Source organism: Trachymyrmex cornetzi, unplaced genomic scaffold (assembly GCF_001594075.2).
Source record: "Trachymyrmex cornetzi isolate Tcor2-1 unplaced genomic scaffold, Tcor1.1 scaffold859, whole genome shotgun sequence".
NCBI classification, from domain to species: Eukaryota; Metazoa; Arthropoda; class Insecta; order Hymenoptera; family Formicidae; genus Trachymyrmex; species Trachymyrmex cornetzi.
Window position 1 is genome coordinate 127,497 of NW_017300200.1, and position 19,469 is coordinate 146,965.

General features: G+C 36.7%; 1 protein-coding gene across 6 annotated transcripts in view; it reads right to left on the minus strand.

Moving 5' to 3' along the window:
* Window positions 1-19,469, minus strand: part of usp (retinoid X receptor ultraspiracle) — a 78,490-nt gene that overhangs the window by 20,174 nt on the left and 38,847 nt on the right. For 5 of the 6 annotated variants that reach the window (XM_018519969.1, XM_018519966.1, XM_018519968.1 and 2 more), the window contains 2 exons: window positions 4,414-4,540; window positions 3,372-3,533 (listed from right to left, as the gene is read on the minus strand). In XM_018519969.1, coding sequence (XP_018375471.1) covers window positions 3,372-3,533; window positions 4,414-4,540 — 289 coding nt within the window. The remainder of the gene's footprint in view (window positions 1-3,371; window positions 3,534-4,413; window positions 4,541-19,469) is intronic. The other variant, XM_018519970.1, reaches the window with a different exon arrangement.

Sequence of the window (19,469 nt, forward strand, 5' to 3'; positions counted from 1 at the left end):
TTTCAGCAATGCATTTTCGCGGACACACACGCAACGCGGTGGTTCGCCGCGACCGGACCTGTTGCAGCTGCAACACGAAAGACTATACGTGGACTCCGTTCTCGCGACGGCCGACGTGCGGTGTGGAAGCCTTTTCACTTACTATCGTGTTTCCCCGCCTCGTGCGACGACGCCTTGGCGTTACGTGTCACGTTGGTTCGTCGACATTTTTATTATTCTACCAGCCGACGACGGTTCGACGCACCGCGCCGATTATGCAAACGCGACGTCGCATTCGTAGCTTTTTTCTTACGTATGCACGCAAGAAAAAACGGTCGCGCGGAAGTCTCCGTTAATAATTAAGGATACGTCGCGTGAGTCAAAATTCAGTGTTGAATTTCCGAAGAACGATATATCGTAACGCGAGAGCTAAGAAATTCTTTTACACAGCAGAATAAGGATACCCGAGAACTTCCGAAATATTTATTTCAGCCGCGTTGCGTAATCTGGTAAATAATCCGAAGCGATTGTACAAAACGATCGTTAGTAATTTTATAGGACTACCAATGATACTATTTTTATTTGAATAATCATGTCGATTTTTTTCTTTCTTGTGTTAGATATACAGTACAGAATATTGGAAATATGTAAATATAATATAAATGATTCCAACGATATAGATTCTTCAAAATAATTCTTTAATAATCGAAAAGAATAAGAAGTTATCAAATTGATTGGCAGTTTTAGTAAAATATTATTGGCGGTTTTAGTGTTAAACCTAAATGAATCAGCTGTTTCGATCTTAACGATCCCATTTTCGGGATGCTTGTCCTGCTGTCCCGGCAAACATATTAAATGTCTCAATTCGAGTAAACTGTAACAAAAAATCTGCAGAAAAATGTTTTCTAAATTTTGTAAAAATGTTCAGAATGTGTATTAAGTTCCAAGAAGTAACGCAATAGTTGAATATGTTTTCTCTGCAATGAACAAAGTATGGACAGCAGAAAAACTCAACTCAGAGTTTGCATTTTAAAAGCAATATTATAATAACGAATATTAATTTTGATTTCAGCTACCAAGAATTTTATGCATTTCTTAAGAGAGAAAATGCGCCTTCCTTATTAACCCTTACCGTACTGATATGGATAACTAGTGACCAAGCGATTCCTGTTCGTGCAAGTTTCTTTGAGTCTTTCGGTAATTATAAATTATATATATATATATATATACACTACATTTTATTATTTTCCAAAATAAAGAGTCAATATTTATTCTAGAAAGTTGAAAGTATGTTAGTGAATTTTTAGAGATTTTTAAAATTATTTTGAAGAGGCGAAAAAACGAAAAGATTTGAAGTGACCCTTGATGGTATGGATGAGGTACCAAATTGTAGATGGTATGGTAAGGGTTAAAAATAATTTTGAATGATAAATAATAAATAACTGTATTATTTTTTAAAATAAATAACTATATTATTACATTTGTAATAAAGTTATTCAGCTTTAGATTTGAAAATATACGATGGTCATCTTAAAATTAAACCAAAATGATAAATTATATTGAACGTAAAATTTTGTTCACGTGATTTTAATATTCAAGTGGAATCATGGTCGTTAAATGCGATCGCAACTTCGCAGACGGTACACCAAATACTTTGACAAGCACGTGTCTCCTCCCCCCAAAGAAGTTAATGCTAATCCCTCGAGTAAAGATACGAGACAGCCTCGAGACTTATCGAGCGTTAAATAATTGAGGAAAGGTCGACGGTTGTCTCGAGAACTGTATTCCGCCACTAAAAATGCCGATAACAATGTCTCCGTGTCTGCACTCGTTTGTCCACTCAGTTTAATTATTCGGAATCGTGTTGCTTGCTTTTTGCGCATCGCGTGCTTACTTCGACTGAGCGCAGGTTGGAGAATAGATAATTGGAAAAAACAAAGCATTTATCGGCGGGGCTTTATCGCAACGCGTTACTACATAGGTAACATGGGCTGTATAATAAATAAACGGCCCGCTTATTATTATTGCATTGTCGGTGGAAATTGTCGGTAAACGGATTATTCGCCGTCGTCCCCAGTGATGAGGGTCAGAATTATCAAGCGAATCTGAAGGACCTTGAACCGCTCTCGCGACAGTAAAGTCATCTGACGACAATGATGACGGCGACGACGATAAATTCATATTCATAAGGCGTACCTCAGTCTCTCTTTCCAGGATTTCTCATCCTAAAATTCCATAACTTTTCCTTGATTTCAAGACAAAATTTTATAATTTTTCCTGTGTGACTTCAGTAATATTTAAAATTTTTTTGTAATTTCTCGTCCTACTTATCTGGAAACTGTTAAATATTTTGTTAAAATTAATTTAATGTAGCAACGTAAATTAACCCTTACCGTATCCTATACAATTTGCTGCCTCATCCATACTACCAGGGGTCACTAGAATCTCTTCGTTTTTCCACACCTCTTCAAAATAATTAAAAAAATCTCTAAAAATTCACCAACATACTTTCAACTTTCTAGAATAAATATTGATTCTTTATTTTGGAAAATAAATAAAACGTAGTATAATTTATAATTACCGAAAGACTCAAAGAAACTTACACGAACAGGAATAGCTCGGTCACTAGTTACCCATACTGGTACGGTAAGGGTTAATATTAACAATGCCGACACTGCTTGCATTTTTAATTGTTGTTATTAGTAAAACTGTGTAGAGAGAGAGAGAGAGAGAGAGAGAGAGAGAGAGAGAATAACGTACATATATTAAATTTTTTTAAAGTCAAGCGTTTTAATTTTCCAGAAAATTTTGCAAAATTCCTTGACTTTTACCTTATTTTTGTAACAAACTGTTTCTGTAGCAACCCTGCTTTCTCTCTTTTTGGGGAATCTTTATAATTCGTATGCTCGCTTCTTTCGAGAAACGCAATGGAAGAGCAAGGTAATTATTTTGCAGTTGGCCGCTGCATGATTAAATGTATAAGGGATACACAAACGAGTTTGTTCGCTCCTATTGAAGTCGCCGCTCGAAAGATTCAGCTGCAATCGAAACGCCGATTACCCTCGAGCGCGTATATTTCTTGAATAAAATCGCAGCGCGTCAAGGATCAAATTTGCATGACAAATAGCGAGGTACGCGAGGAAGTCTTACTTCGTTAGACTTCCATCGGATACATACTTCCTTACGAACGTATTAAATTGAAGCATTTTCTACGGGTATCACGAGAGATAGCGCAATAAATTGTTCCTCGGCCCTTCACGGAACTCCTTCACTTCAAAGTGGAAAGGTAAAGAGAATGGTAAGTGGAAGTCAATAAGGTTATCGGGGTTCGCTCGGCCGATCATTTATACTAACGAGTTCGTTGCATAACGACACGGAAATGATAAACTTACCTGTAAACGCCGTAGTGTTTGCCACTCGCACGGTCGCCGCAGATCGAACACAGATGTTTGCTGCCCGACAAGGGGTGATTAGGCGGATAAGGCGTGACCGTTTTGCTCTGGCCGCTGGGCGATGTACTCAGGAGGTTGCTGTGACAACCAGCATTGAAGGGTCTTTACATGCAAAGCAGAGAATGATCGTCTATGAGAGCTACGCCGCTACAACTATAGTATGCACATTTCGGAACACCCCCTGTGCTAATTTATAGATTGCGAAAGATGCGCTCTTAACCCTCCGGAGCTGACGGTGGGTCTATTGAACCCACTAAATAATAAATCTCTCTTTGTCGAAAATATCAACTAATTTAATTTTCTTTATGTTACATCTATAAATTTGGATTATTTTTATTAAAATATGTTATAAATATGCAAAAATGTTAAACAATTTAATTTTCTTTAGGTTACATCTGCAAATTTATTCTTATTAAAATGTGCTTGATATATTCGTTCTTTTTTATATGCATTACATTTATCTATTTTGGTTCCTTGAAATTAATTATCGCCTTTTAATTAATATACATAGATCCTCTTGATAAATAAGATTATTTTTCAGTTCTTTACACATGATGGGTCGTTCATGGATTCATTTTTACAAGTATATATAATACAAAAAAATTATTAAGTGATTCTTACATATTATAATTTAACATCTTTAAAAATATTTATAAAATTATGTTATATTTAAAAAAATGATAGAAATTATTATTTAACCAAGTGCGCCAAATATTTTAAAGAAAAATACATGAATGACTTAATCGTGTGCATTAAGCATTAAAATGGGTCTTATAAACCAAGCGTCAGTAATTCAGTTCAGAAGGGCTAAAATCTTAGAAAATCAACGAGCAGTATCTCTTGCAATTCTTTTAATTAAAAAGAGATAATTGCGAGAATTCTCTTTATAAAAAAAGTCATTTAAAAAAATTCGTTTATTATCGAGTCTAGTTTTATATGAATATTTACTAAGAATAAATTAAAGTGTTATAAGAATACCTACCCTGGACTGTTGGGACCCGATGGGCTGAAGTTCCCTGGGTTGATAAGGGCCGTATCGGGCTTCAAGTCGAGAGGACTTTGCGGACCCACCGATGACATCGACATATTGCTGTTATCTAAACTCAGCCCTGAAACGAAAAAAAAAAATCCAATTTATTTCATCAGGATTTCTCTCTCTCACTTTATACTCCATTTATTTTATTAATATTTATATGAGCGCGCGTTTTCTACTCGATGCTACGTACACGCGTCGTATCTTCCGTCTAGAAATTTTTTCAGACGGACGATCACGCGCAATAAAGAGCAAGAAATCGCCTTCAATGCAAATCACAGGCAATTCTTGATGTTGCGTGAGAAGCGCATCTATTATGCGACCGGTGCTTCGCGGTTGGTATCCTTTCTAAAGCGGTGAAAGGGCGAAGATCAGCAGTCAGGCGCCTTTTCCGCATCTTCCGTGTCCTTCGACATTCCTCTCGCGCGAGGACGACGACGCCTCTCGATAGCGAATGCTACCGGCGCTGGTCGGCAATTTACAATTACGGTAAAACCCCGAGATGTGAATCGTAGAGTTCGAGATTGATCGGATCGACGCTTTGAAAAGAAAGTTCGTGCTCGCCGCGAGAGAAAGATACGAGCGATTCTGCTCTCGAAGGTCGAGCGAAATTACGCGATCACGAGACGAATGCGAAGTGCCAATGGTTGCATGAAAGCACTTATTTTACCCTTAACGTGTTGAGTCTCGTTCGCCTCGAGTAGACTCTCATTATCCGAGAATTCTCTCCTCGGCATCACGTGAATGTGAATTCTTTCTCTTGCTGCGGAACGAGGAGATTGCACTTTACGTGCCGATAATATCTCTGGTATCATAAGTAGTAATACACTATAATCGATAAATTCAATATTTATTATTTATTTAATTGAGGGAAACTAAGATCTTATGAGTTTAAAAGCAGCGGCGACTTTGATACTCGTAGATCTTAGGATAAGGAGTGTCTAATGGAATGTAGATTCCACGTTTGAAGGATTACTAGAAAGATTTATGAATATGAGAATTTATCGTCAGGGTAATATGAATTGAGTCATTCAAGTGCATTCGTGATTTAAAGTGAGAATGTATGATTGTTAAATTAATGTCAAATTAGGTAAACTCAATTTGAGTTGATTATAATCCATTTCTATAAGGCACCTCTCAATACCTCGTTAATTTAACTAACAACAAGGCAATGGAGTTAACAGTTAAACAATTTAATTCAAGAAATGTATTAAATTGATTCAAATTTGGTTTATTATTTACTAAATGCATATGTTCACTGAGAAAACTTTCCAGACTTTATCCGTTCAAAATGTAACAAACGAATCTTTTCGATAGATTTTGATCGTATTTATAGGACTGTCCGATGAAATTTTCTAATATTTTATCGGATAGTCCTAAAATTTCATCGGACAGTCCTATAAATACGATCAAAATCTATCGGAAATATTCGTTTGTTACATTTTGAACGGATAAACTCTGGAAATTTTTCTCAGTGTTGATATTGTTCAAGCATGAAATACAGAATCTTGCATAACGCATAACGCATAATCCATAAGAAAATGAATCAAAATCCTTCATTTCTCTCCTTTCCTTTGAAATAAAGGATTCTGACAGATTGATTTTCTTATGCGTTATGCAAGAGTCTGTGTTTCCCGCTTTACTCTTTGAAAGCAATTTAAGCACAGAAAGAAATTACTCTACATTTTGATACACAAAAACCTGGAAATTAAAAATAACAAAATGGTAATTAACCCACCGTTAACAACATAAATTTAAACCTATCAGCTAAAGTTCTTCAGCTAAAGCTTTTTTTGCATCAGTACGTACATTAAATTTGTTGTTTTGGCTCGTAGTCCTTCTTAACATACTCTTATTTAATTTCATTACTTGAGCCATATTAACTTTTATTAACTATTAGGGTTAATCCAATGGATTGGTTCCATTGATTCTTTCACGTCTAACAGTGTAGAAGCAAAAGTATAGATTTAAAAGTCTGCTAAATTCTTCCAGATTCGTGTGACATTTATGACTCTAAATGTCTAACAAGATTCGACCGTAATAACGCAAAGACCCTCGAAAGTGAGAGTTGGAAACAAATGCCCGAGGGGGCAAGAACCCCATGAAATAAGGGGATTCGTGAAAGTGGTCTTGTACATAAAAGGGTCTGATAGTTTCACGCAATCGACAATACGTTACTGACGTTTGTATTAGGGCTCATTTCGTCGGCATGAGGTGCGAGATTACCAAAAAAAGACAAATCTACAACAAAGTCTTGAGGAAATATGAATCGGAATGTTCTGTGAATGAGATGAGAATGCTTCTCTCCCATCGACCACCACGAGATATCGCTAATTTCGCGGCTATTGTACCGTCAATTTTGGTATGACAGTCTCACGGAATTACAAAGTATTGATCCTCACGATACATTTCCCATTATACGGCTCCCTCGAGTGTTTATCGGTCGTCTCGACGGTCGCCTCTTCCCTCTTTACCCTCCAATGGCATAGATTCAGCCTCCCTCAGGGGAGAGGTTCTTTTCCATCGTACAAAAAAAGCAATCCATTTTTGCGCCCGGCGTTTATCCCCTTTAACGGTGGCGAAATGATCGATGGAGGTTTACATTTCGCGGAAAAAAATTTCTGCAGAGAATTCGCGTCGCTTATTAGTAATGATCCTTTCAAACGTCAAGCAATTTTGAAATTGTCTCGTGGCACAAATATCGAGGATAAAGATAGAAAATTGATTATCGAAAATAGCATCTTCCGTTGATTGTAAGCTGGACTACTAATACAACATTTACTAATATTCTACAGTATTAATCCCATAAATTGTTAATTATGCTGTATCACTTTATATAGATGTTGGCAGCAAAATTAATTGCCATCTATTTAAAGTCATTGTCCTGTGCATAATGCATAAAACAATTAACCTATCAGAATTCTTTATTTCAAAGGAAAGGAGAAAAATGAAGGACTTTGATTGGTTCATTTCTTATGGATTATGCGTTATACAAGATCCATGCTCCTTGTTTAAACAATATCAAGATATGCACTTAATAAATACACTTAAAAAATACTAAATTTTAATAATTTGTTTGAATAGTTCTAAGTAAATATTAACTAATTCATATTTTATTTAATATAAAAACAATTTGATTTAATTATCACTTTTTTAAGTAAATATTCATGTACTGTAAATAAATCTTGATAAATGCTTACGTAGTAGTCAAAGAAATTTGTATTGAGATTTAATTTTAAAATTAAATAATTTTTTCAAGGTATCGAGCACGGAGCAACGCCTTCGCGCCTATTATTGTACAATCCTCAATCAGCAGTAGTAATCATCTCGCGTGAACCGAATAGGTCGTCTCTCCCCGACGACCTTGTCTGACCATCGCGGGTATTTTTCACTTTCTATATATTCAAGCGGCCGACCCATTATTGCTCGACGATGATGAGCCCCCGGACCTCGCACCTCGGCTCGCGTTTTCTCCCGCACCGTGGGAGTTAGGGTGGAACGTCCGGGAAGATAAATGACATTTTAATCGACTCCAGACACGATCGCCGAGGGACGCGATGTTGACGAATGTTTGCGAGACGACAAAGGAAAGAGGCGGTATTAAGCCCCGTCTAGACGATCTATAATTCGGAGACAGAATTCTATCCATTATGGACCGAAACTGTATACAAATTTTATGGAAAGAAACCTTTCGCGTTGATGCTAACTTCGCAAATACCCTCTCCTGAATTTTAAACTTGAATTGAAAAATTTTTCTCAAAACTGTCTTTTTTAAAGACAAATGTATTAAGAAGCTTATTAAATATTTCTTGCAGTTTTATAATATTTTTCATAATTTTAATCTCTTTATGTGAAAAACGAATTTGAGAGCTTTAAGAATTTTGGAATCTCAAGTTCTTTTTGATTCTGTCGTGGATTTTAGATCGTCTAAAATGGGCTTTATAGGAGGATGAATTTTGAAATCTCAAGTTCTTTTTGATTCTGTCGTGGATTTTAGATCGTCTAAAATGGGCTTTATAGGAGGTGGCTGCAGCAACAAGCGTTCGTTCAGACGATTCGCTGTTGAGGACGCGTCAAGTGCATCGGTAATTGCACGTCTGACGTCACTCTCCATCGCTCTCTGTCTCTCTCCTACACTTTTTCTCGGTTACTCTCCGATCCATTCGGCCGACTCGCTTGCTCGGAAGCGCATCACTAACCGACAAATGCGCAGCAGACGGATAGATTGGGATTTATGGCGCTGCACCAGAAATGACCGCCAAGAAAACATCGATGGTCACTAATCAGTATGGAAGATAGCACCGACTTTTTTTTACAAGTACCGAGAAATCCCAAAATTTACACGAAAAGAACGATTTTGCTGTAGTATCTAAAAATTTAGATAAACACATATCCGAAAATAATTTTTATCTTCGTTAATAAAGATTATCACGTTAATAAAATAATTGCCATCCTAAATTTGCTCGTTGTTGGCCTAAGCCTTGTTTTTACATATTGTTTTAAAAATAATTTTATTGGACATCAAAATAATTACGAAAAAATTAAAGTATTACACTGAGAAAAAATATAGTCAATTTTAATAAATATTTAGTTGAATAGTACCAACTAAATATTTATTAAATATAAAGACATATTTATTTGATACAAAAAACATTGATTTGATTTAACTATCATTCTTTTTACTGAACAAATATTTATTTATGATAGGTAAATGTTTAGTTGGCAGTATTGAATTAAATATTTATTAAAATTGACTGTATTTTTTTCTCAGTGTATGAGCAACGCTGCAAAAAGTTTTGACATTCTAGCAATCAGTTTGAGTGTCCTAATAATTATTTTGACAATTCAACAAAGTTATTTTAAATCTTTGTTTAATTAAATCTTCACATACTGCAGCAAAACAGTTTTTTTCATGTAACATTAGTGGACATAATGTTCTATATACGCAACAATACGGTAAAAAACATTACAGCAGTTTATTGAACATAAATTATCAAGTATCAAATATAATTATAATAATTATAATTAGTACACAATTATTTATAGTATACAATTAAATAACTTATTACATTTATTGTATATAATTAAATAATTGTGTATAGTTATATACACATTTTTTAATTATATTCTATTATTTGAAAGAAAATAAATAAGTTCTGGCTCATTTTAACGAGATATCTATCTTCATAAAAACTGTGCTCAGTTAACGATATACCCTCGGATAATATCGATTCTTTTTCTAAGACGGTAAACGCCGCGCTACACTGAGAGAGCGAGAGCGAGAGAGAGAGAGAGAGAGAGAGAGAGAGAGAGAGAGAGAGAGAGAGAGAAGACGATTATTTTTAGGCCAATGCAACGGGCAGCGAGCGACCGATGCGCATTACCTATATCGGCCGCTGGGAGTTCGTGGACCGAGAAGGAGCGAATGTTCGATCAGGAGAGACCGAGCTGAGCCGAGCTGAGCCGGTGAAACGGGGCCACCACGTGGCCGCTCCGGTGACCCACAAAATGATTTATGCGGTCGATCCGAGACCGTGGAGAGTTCGCGCTGGAATTATTCCATGGATGCTCTCGGCTTGCGCGCTGGTAATTCGCGATAACGACCCAAGGATCGAAATAGCACGCAAATCCCGCCAGATACATAACGGATTTAGCACTTTCGCACTTCGTTTACCTTGAGATTAAAAGAAAGATAAATTATCAGGTAGATCGTCGCACACGAGACACGTGTCATGGTCGGACTAACGAGAGTTACGTTCTCTTCGAGTCCATCTGCAGTTAGATTCTTTAACTCTTAATGATAATGTCGTCGCCGTTATAATGCGCAGGTAATACGTGACAAAACTGCTCTACAAAAACGATAACAATGTCGTTAAGAGTTACAAAATCTAGCTTCAGTTGTACGTGAAAGTTAAGAGTTACAGAGTATAATTCTAAATTGTGACAGGCTCGTTTCACAATATTTGGGGGGGGGGAGGGGGGGTTACCTAAAGATTAACAAGAAATTTATCAATGAAATTCTTGAATTTCTTGGTAACCTTTGATCTTTAGGTAACAACAGAGAGAGAAGAATTTTACTGAAAGACCTAATATTTTATGAATACAAATCTGAAAATAACTCTTTATTGGACCATTGAAATATTTATACTGAAAACTAAAAAAAAAATGATGAGTAATGCTACAAAACAATTTCGATATTCTAGCAACCAGTTTTAGTCTCCAACAGAATTATTTTCACGGTCCAACAAATTGTTCTGTATCCAGAACATTTTACATCTTTCAGAAAAATCGTATTGAGAAAAAAATGCTTGGTTTAAATAACCATTATTTTGTTGATAGGTGAATAACAAAAAAAATTTTCATGTTTTTTTAATTAAAAATTGTGTTGTTCCAATTAAAATTTAATGATTCTAATCAAAATTTAATTAAACTAGCATAATTTTTAAATTAAATATAAGAAAATTTTTATAATTCACGTATCAACAAAATAATTCTTATTCATATACCAAACGTTTTTCTCAGTGTAGATATTGTGAAAGTCTTTAAGATAGTCTCGCAGACGATACTCGTTCATCTCTGTACTCGAAATTCTGGCCGGTGAATCGACATACATTTCTTTATCCATCTCTCGCGTTTCCGTGAACGCGTTTTCCTTGCCGCCCTGATTATGACGGGAGTATCTCATAATGAGAGACGGACGGCGTGCACGATCGCATTTAATTCCAGGAAGTTTTCTCGGCCAATCTCGAGGGCGATCATCGTCGCCATCGTCGTTACGTATACACGCGCGAGCGATGATCTCGGTGCATTCGCTCTCGGCGTGCGTCAGCGATTCGCCGCGTGCGTTCGCGTGCACGGAGATGAGTTATACATCGAGGTCGTAGCTCTCGCTCTTCGCGGCTGACTTCTATTTCGAGTGTCGGGTCGTCGCCGTTCGCCATCGTCGTCGTCGCTTGCATGCCACTCATCACTCTCATTTATTAAACACCACGCCGCTGGTTTAATTACGCAACCGGTCGACCGGCCGGCCGGCAAAGCGATGGACCGAAGGTCGTCAACAGTCCGCAAGATTCCAAGGAAGTGCCCGTTGCAGCGCGCGAGATAGAGACTGCATTGCGATACATCGCACGCGTTTCGTGCGGTCATTGCGTGACATGAGCACGTATGTACGTACAACGTTCGCGATGTTAGAATTTCGAAAACTTGCTACTTTTACACGGAAAACAACGATTTTGCTAAAAGATCTAAAGTTTTACTGAATATAGATCTCTTAAAAAAAAAAAACAAAATAATTTTGTTGAAAACTCAAACTAGGATAGAAAAATTTTTTGCAATCATTTTTTAATTTATTTTGATGATCCAACGAAATTATTGTCTGTATCTAGCAAAATTTCAGCAAATTTACGAATGAAAAACAAAAAATAAATGTTAAATAAGGCAAAGAAACGAGTGAAAAGAGATTTCGAAACATTAAGATGATATAATAAATCATTTAATGTCTAATAGTGTACAAAATTAAGGTAATTTTCTTAACTAAATTAATTATATATCATCTTAATATATATATATATATACTAAAAAAATACGAAATTCTAAGAAATATTTGTTCTAAGTAGATATTTACTAAATGTATGTGTATATATTTATTTAAAAAACCATTCATTTGATTTAACTATAATTTATTTATTGAGTAAATATTTATTTACTGTAAGTAAATGTTTACTATTAAAAAAAATATATATTAAAATTTAGTAAATTTTTTGATGTATTTTGTGATCTTTTTGCTCGTTCCTTGGCCTTATTTAACACTTAAAATTTTAGATCTGTCAGCAAAATCGTTCTTTTTTCATATACCCTAGGAAAATATACAAAAAAACATTATTAAAAGAAAATTTTAATATATATCGAAAGTTACAGCGACATCAGCTGGTTAGAAGCAATATATTCACGCATACCGTCGCAGGTGCGTTTCGCGCGGAATTATGTAATACACCAGCGGAAAAGGAGGGACGATCACGATCGCGATTCGTCGCGCATTCCCGGAGTCGCGGGAAAAGTCGCATCGTGGAATTATATATTTCCACGTTGGGAATAACGGCGGCGGTGGGCGACCCGGTCGCAGCAGCAATGATTCAGTACGTGGCCGGAGTCGCCAATTAAATTTCCTCGCGACGACGCGATATTCATTCCCGTGCGAGCGGGGCCGAGACCGCGCATTAAGTAATTACACATGAGCGAGCGTTGCTTGGTCGTAAACGCGACTTGAAGCGTATCGGCGCATGCAGAGAGGGTGGGACGAGGACACGAGAGTGGTCACAAGGCCAGCGCTGCCGGTGTGACGGTATGTATTATAACGTATGCGCGCACACTTTACACACACATACACACGCACACGTACGTACGTACGTACCGTGCACAGCTATATATGTACCGGCGGTGTCGGGCACCTTGACCAGACGCAAACACGACAGTGCAACGCTCGAAGCAGACTCGCGCATGCACACACGTAAGCGTATCTGTATCGCGTAAATTTCGCCTGCATCCGCAATGAGATAGACGACACTGCGAAAAGGTAGAAGATTTCGCTCGATTTGGATATTTATGCGCTGGAGACTTCATTTTACACTTTTAAATTTATTATTAATAAATATAATTTTTCAGCACATATAATTTTACATTAACATCTTTCTAATACGATGCCTGATTGAGCATCGAATTATTAAAAATTACTTGTCAATTTTATTTAATTTTTGGTATTATTACAGTAGTTTCATTGCGTTTGTAAGTCTGGAAAACCAATTCGGCGCGTAGTTCGAATGATAATAAATATGGTATATATGCATTATATAATAGTATAATATATAATTCATGAATTATTTAAGCATTGAAGATCCAGCTTCGACCGTTATAGGCATTTAATTTCTAGTTGTGTTTTCACATGTACGGTCTAAAATAAGATTCTTGTTGTAATAAATATAAATTAGATCCAATTTGAGATTTTTTAAATCATTCCTATAGTGAAAAAATTTTTAATTTTAAGAAATCATTTGTTTGAATAATACCGACTATTAAATATTTACTAAATATAAAGATATTGGTACAAGAACTATTAATGTGATTAAACAATCTTTTTTTAATGAGTAAATATTTATTATGAGTAAATGTTAGTTAGCACTATTCAAGTATTTATTAAAATTTAGTACATTTTTTTCTTAGTGTATAAGTCATCCATCACTGCTTCTATTTAATATGTCATTAATTGAGCTAAAACAATAGAATTAAATTCAATTTAACTCAAGAAATTAATTTAACTTCAATTTAATTTATTATTTACTAAGTGCACACATTAATATGAATGCGTTTACTTTCAATTTAAGCAATTCAACGATAGAAATGAGTTGATTAAATGCGGTTATTTTTTAACTATATGTTTTATATTAAAATAATAGATTTTATCAAACTTGGAATTTAAAAATGACAAAATGTTATTTAACTTAAGAAATTGGTTTAAATTTGTTTAATATTTAACAGCGTATCTTTATTGCTTATTATATATGGAAGGACGATAGAATAAATGCGCTTATAACGCATGAGCGTTTAAACCGAATCAGCTCGCAGCCAGAGAGTTGTTCCTTTCTGCGACAAGCAGTGAAACAGTATGAAAAATATCCTGCAGCGTACATTACCCACCACTTTTGGCAATCTTTAAATATTCATCGAGAGAGAGAGAGAGAGAGAGAGAGAGAGAGAGAGAGAGAGAGAGAGAGAGAGGAGGTCGTCCGACCTACACCAACAATGATTCTGAGCGTCTGCGTCTCTGAATCTTTTAAATTCGTATTTCAAAGTCGACCGCGTGCACATCGAGAGAGATCTCCGAGATCGCGCAAATTTTCCTAGACGTTAGTACATTTTCGGAATCAAGGCCGAGGCGTGGAGTGAAAATTAGCGGCTTGTGACGCTTGTCTGGTAGCTTTCGAGACATTTTCACGACGTGTGCACATGATCTACACAAACGTGGACACGGTGGACGGAAATTCGATACCATCGTGAAACATACAACAAAATATTCAAAGATCCATCCACATTGTCGCAGTATCTTGGCTTCGTATAATTACAAAGTAAAGAAAATTAATGTTAATCCTCCGTCTGCAATCCGGGTCTATATATTTTGGCACAAGCGAAATATCATTCTCAAAAAATATACTTTTATTCAAATCAAACGCACCAATTACTGCACAGTTGTTGCTCTTAATCGCTCGTCTTTATTAAGGAGATGCTGGATCGACGGCCGAACTTGATCGAAGTCGATAATACAGACTTTTTTAAATTCCAAATTCGATAATAGTGACATCTTTCATTCATTTCTTATACTTATTATATATCGTTGTGTCTCGGTCAAACGCATTCATCTGTCCTTATCTAACATATTGCAACGTCATCTCTTAGAAAGAGATCAACTAAAATACTGCTCGGTTTCATGGCTTCACGTCAATTTTATTCGTAGCATACGAACGAAATTTTTGGCGACTCTTTTCTCTTACACTAAAACTCCTAGCTCATTTCTACAGGCATAGTATTGTTCTTCGAGGTTTTCTGTAGGCTGCTGGCTACTTATTTTAAACGGGTAAATTCTGAAACTCTTATATGCAGCACATATTTTGACGAATTGACTGCAGAAGCCGGTGATAAAACTACAATTTTTTATTTTCTTTCATTTTTCTTATTAAATTGTAGCTGGCAGCCAGTGTTGTTGTCAATACTTTAATTGGAGAAGGACTTTTCAATCCGTAAGTACAATCAAGAGAAACGAGTCGAGAAAAATTAATCATCTTTATTGGTAAAACAGGGCACTCCAGCATCCCCTTAATTACTGTTTTTTGTCATTCTCAAAATTTTCCGCAATAAAGGAGAAGATAATAATGCAGTTCTCTCTCTTAAAATAATAAAAAAAATATTTGATAATGTAATAGAGATGTTAAAAAGTGTGAGTCTTAAACTCTCTCTCACACATTTTTTGAAAGCCTGTAATAGTAAAAGAAACTTACAATTAGATAAAAAACCCAGATTACAGGGGGTTGATGATTGACATAAAATGACCTCAAAATCACGAAAAACAGAATCGACTCGACGCCAACGCGACGCGACGTCGCAATCGCGAGACAAAGGCGAATTTTTGCAGTGATGAACCGCGTCCCCGTTTTGCCGAAGCTCTTACGCATCGTGTTCCCGATTGCATTATCGTAAATTTGGAGTCCCGTTGCGCGTAACGTGATACCTCGGGATGTGCAGCAGTCCGTCATTATCAGCGACGGCCGGTGACATGCGCGCATTGCGAAACTATTCTCGGACGTGGGAGGAAGATGAATATTTATGCCACGAAGAAGAAACGTTGAACAACCTTGAAAACGGCGATAAACCGTTCGACTGCACCGCTTCATTGCATTTCGTGTCGCCAGACTGGAAGAGGTGCAACAGCATCTCTGTAATAAATTCGACGATAATAATAATCCACGAAGGTGGATTGCAGATAAGTCAAGCTGCAGATATGAATGACGCTCGTAAAATAAGTCACGCGTGTGAACTTCGAAACGTTGATTTTTAGTTTAATAAGCATAGGGAGCCGATGTGAGAGCCGAATGAGCTCGGAGGTCCATTAAGGAATTGAAATGTAATATCCAATTAATTCGAACTTAGACAGTCTCGTTTAATAAAGCCGACTGCGATGTATAAGCGCGGCTTATACATAATACTCGCTGAAGCTCGCATGATAAATTAGCGTCAATTCGTGGGTAGAACTCGCCGTCGTCGCCGCCACGGAACCAGTCCATTAGTGGATCAGGCATTAAAAGCACGAATTTCTTTTTTCCTGTTTTTTTTCTGTCCAGGCCACCCCATCCCCCCATTTTGTTTCCGCGACAGTCGGCTTTTAAAGCTGTCCTTCCAGTCTGCTCGTTCGTTCATAAAAAGCGAATGCCTCGATAGGAGTGGAAAGTCAGAAACAGAAAGAAAAAAAAGGAAAAAAAACGAACCAATAGTCATCAAGATTGCGAGACCTTGCTATTGATGCGTGTAACATCACGACAGTTCAATGGACAAACGGCAATGAAAGCGCCTTATCTCCGGAGATTAATAACCTTTGATAATTGAATGATAGACGTTGAAGCGTGGATACATTCGAAGTGCCGATTGTCTTTAAATTGTTGCATTATACTGAAGGATTTACGAGGCAGAAAGGCACCTTGACGACTGACTTTTTAAGCCGAAAGCCTTTGTAATACGAAACTACGTATTTTCATGCGACTCTTTCCGTCTTGCAACTAGATACGATAAAATCGGGAAGCTAGAAATTTCAAAGTACAATAACCGCGTGTAGAATCTAGAATATCCCGTCGAATATGACGTAATATGGATCTTACACGGCCAATAATCTGTCAGCAACAAATACTGACAGTATTATTGACAATGATCTGGATTTTTGATTCTCGAATATCGCTGTGATAGAAATATTTCTTATCAGAGCGATATTGATACTCGGAATCGAGAAATCTGGATCAATAATATTGTCAGCCTTTATTGATACTGTCAGTATTATTGGCCATGTAAGGTTCATAAAAAATGTATGTCGGTATTTCCGTAAATATTCTACATCAGTCTATCAATAATTAACCACATATAATAATTCATATCGATCCACCAATAATTAACCATACATTATAATATTGGTCAATATTTATTGGTACTAGCAATATTATTAAAATCTCCAAAAAGGACGTATGGTTGCACAATTATGTACATAAAACTGACCTGAAATATCGTCAATAATGCTATTAGGTTGCAAAATATTGATACTGTCAGTATTATCGATCGTGTAAGGTCCGTATAACGATAGCAACGACAGTGACGCAGGATCATAATTGATAATTAACGTCGCGCTAATTTGCCGCATCGAGTCCTTGCCGCCGAACTTACGGTCGAAGACTTACACGACTTGGGAGAAATGGTTCGAAACCGCGTTTAATCTACTTGCGGAATTTTCTCCGCGGCGCGGCGGCACTCGACGATGACATTGAGCTCGTACAGCAGCCTCAAATGAGTAATAGGAAAGTGCACGAACGTTCGTCATTCCGCGCTAACTTTAGATCCGTTAAAGCCGTCGGTGTGCAGAAGCGCTGAATTAAGCGAATACTCGGACACGCGCGGTTTACGTTACGTTATACATATATACGGGGTGCGTCCCACTTCTATCTCGTTCTTTTGCAACGACTCCACGGTCAATTTCGACTCGACTTTTCTTTCGAGAGACCGTCGGAGACGCTTTGTGCAATTTTCCCAAGTGACCAGTAGAGAAAATCAAGACGGCTCTGGCGGAGCGAATTGAGATAAATTCTGTTTCTCAATTAAATTCGCAGGCGGGCGTTTCTTCGAATTCGGAATTTTAATTTGAGACTAAAGCGTGTAATATATGTTAAAAATTGGAAAGTTGCCGAGACGAGCTTCGTCGGCAGCGTTTATATTGAGGGAAAAATCATCTTCGAGAATCGGCTCGAGAAAACGCGGTTAGAGCAACATCCGGCGATCTCGTATATAGGACACTTTGTATACGTATGTACGCATTTGAGACGGCAACGAGGAGTCGTTCTCCTTTTCACATTATGCTGAATCGCGGCGGATGCGCCGCGTATAGACGCGACGCGACGCGTGACGCTTAGCGTCGTGCCAGTTACTCATCGCGCGGATATGCAATTCAGCGAATTTCGACGGCGGATGTCTGATAAACAATGCCGATGCCCGTCCGCTCGGCCTTTGTCGCTCTCGAGATAACGCGACTGACGTGATGCGAGATATTTTAGATTACCGCTGTCGTATACAAATATAAACGCAGGAAAAAAAAAACGATTGCAAAGCTCACATCTGTATCCATTATCTCTATCACACGTTTCCTTTTTTGATAATTGCCCCGTTTTTTCTTCTTCCTTGACGATTCAGATACACGTCAGCTATAATAGATATATGAGCTTAATAGATTTGTTCGCGTTAAAGTCTTCAAAAATTTTTGTACTTGGAACGAGATAAATAAACGATGGAAAAGACGATTTTGTTGAAAATTTATTATCTAAAAATTTTGATAAATAGAGAAAAATAATTTTGTCGAATCATCACAATAATATCTATATATATTAGGATCCTCAAGTTAATTGTTATCACAGAACGTCAAAACTTTTCGTAATATTGCTAGTTATGCTTGATTTTTTTACATAAATATTTTGATGTTTCAACAAAATTATTTTTGGATCTGATACTTCAGCAAAATAGTTCTTTTCGTGCGGAGCCAATTTTTTGTCATTACTTTGTCGAATATTATTGTTTTTTTTAACTGTTTAATAGCAAATTATAAATATTTTTCTGGCGAAACTTTTGTTTCTGTGTATATATACGGATGTTAAAGAGAGAAAAAGCCAAGATTTTGAGTGCAAGTGCAAACAAACTCTCTAAGGCCCAGTTCCACAACTCACGGTTAACTCTTAACCGAAGTTCAACTTATTCATTGTCTCTTTCCAATTCTAGAATTGGAAAGACATGAGAAACAAATTGAACCTCGGTTAAGAGTTAACCGTGAGTTGTAGAACTGGGTCTAAGACTTTTAGAACGAATAGTCATTCTAATAGCATTTTTCACTGGCAGAGTTTTATTCGAAACAATTTTGTTCAATACCATCAAACTCTCTTAGGCCCAGTTTCACAACTCACGGTTAACTCTTAACCGAGGTTCAACTTATTTCTCATCTTTTTCCAATTCTAGAATTGAAAAGAAATAATGAATAAGTTGAACCTCGGTTAAGAGTTAACAGTCAGTTGTGAAACTGGGTCTTAGCCTTTTAGCCTCCTCAAAAAAGTTATTGTTCGTTAGTATTGTACAAATCCTTCGTTGTATTGTGTTATGCGATTATATTCATGTGAATCTCTCATTATTTCGTGTTATTTTTTGCGCCATTTTTGTGTTATACA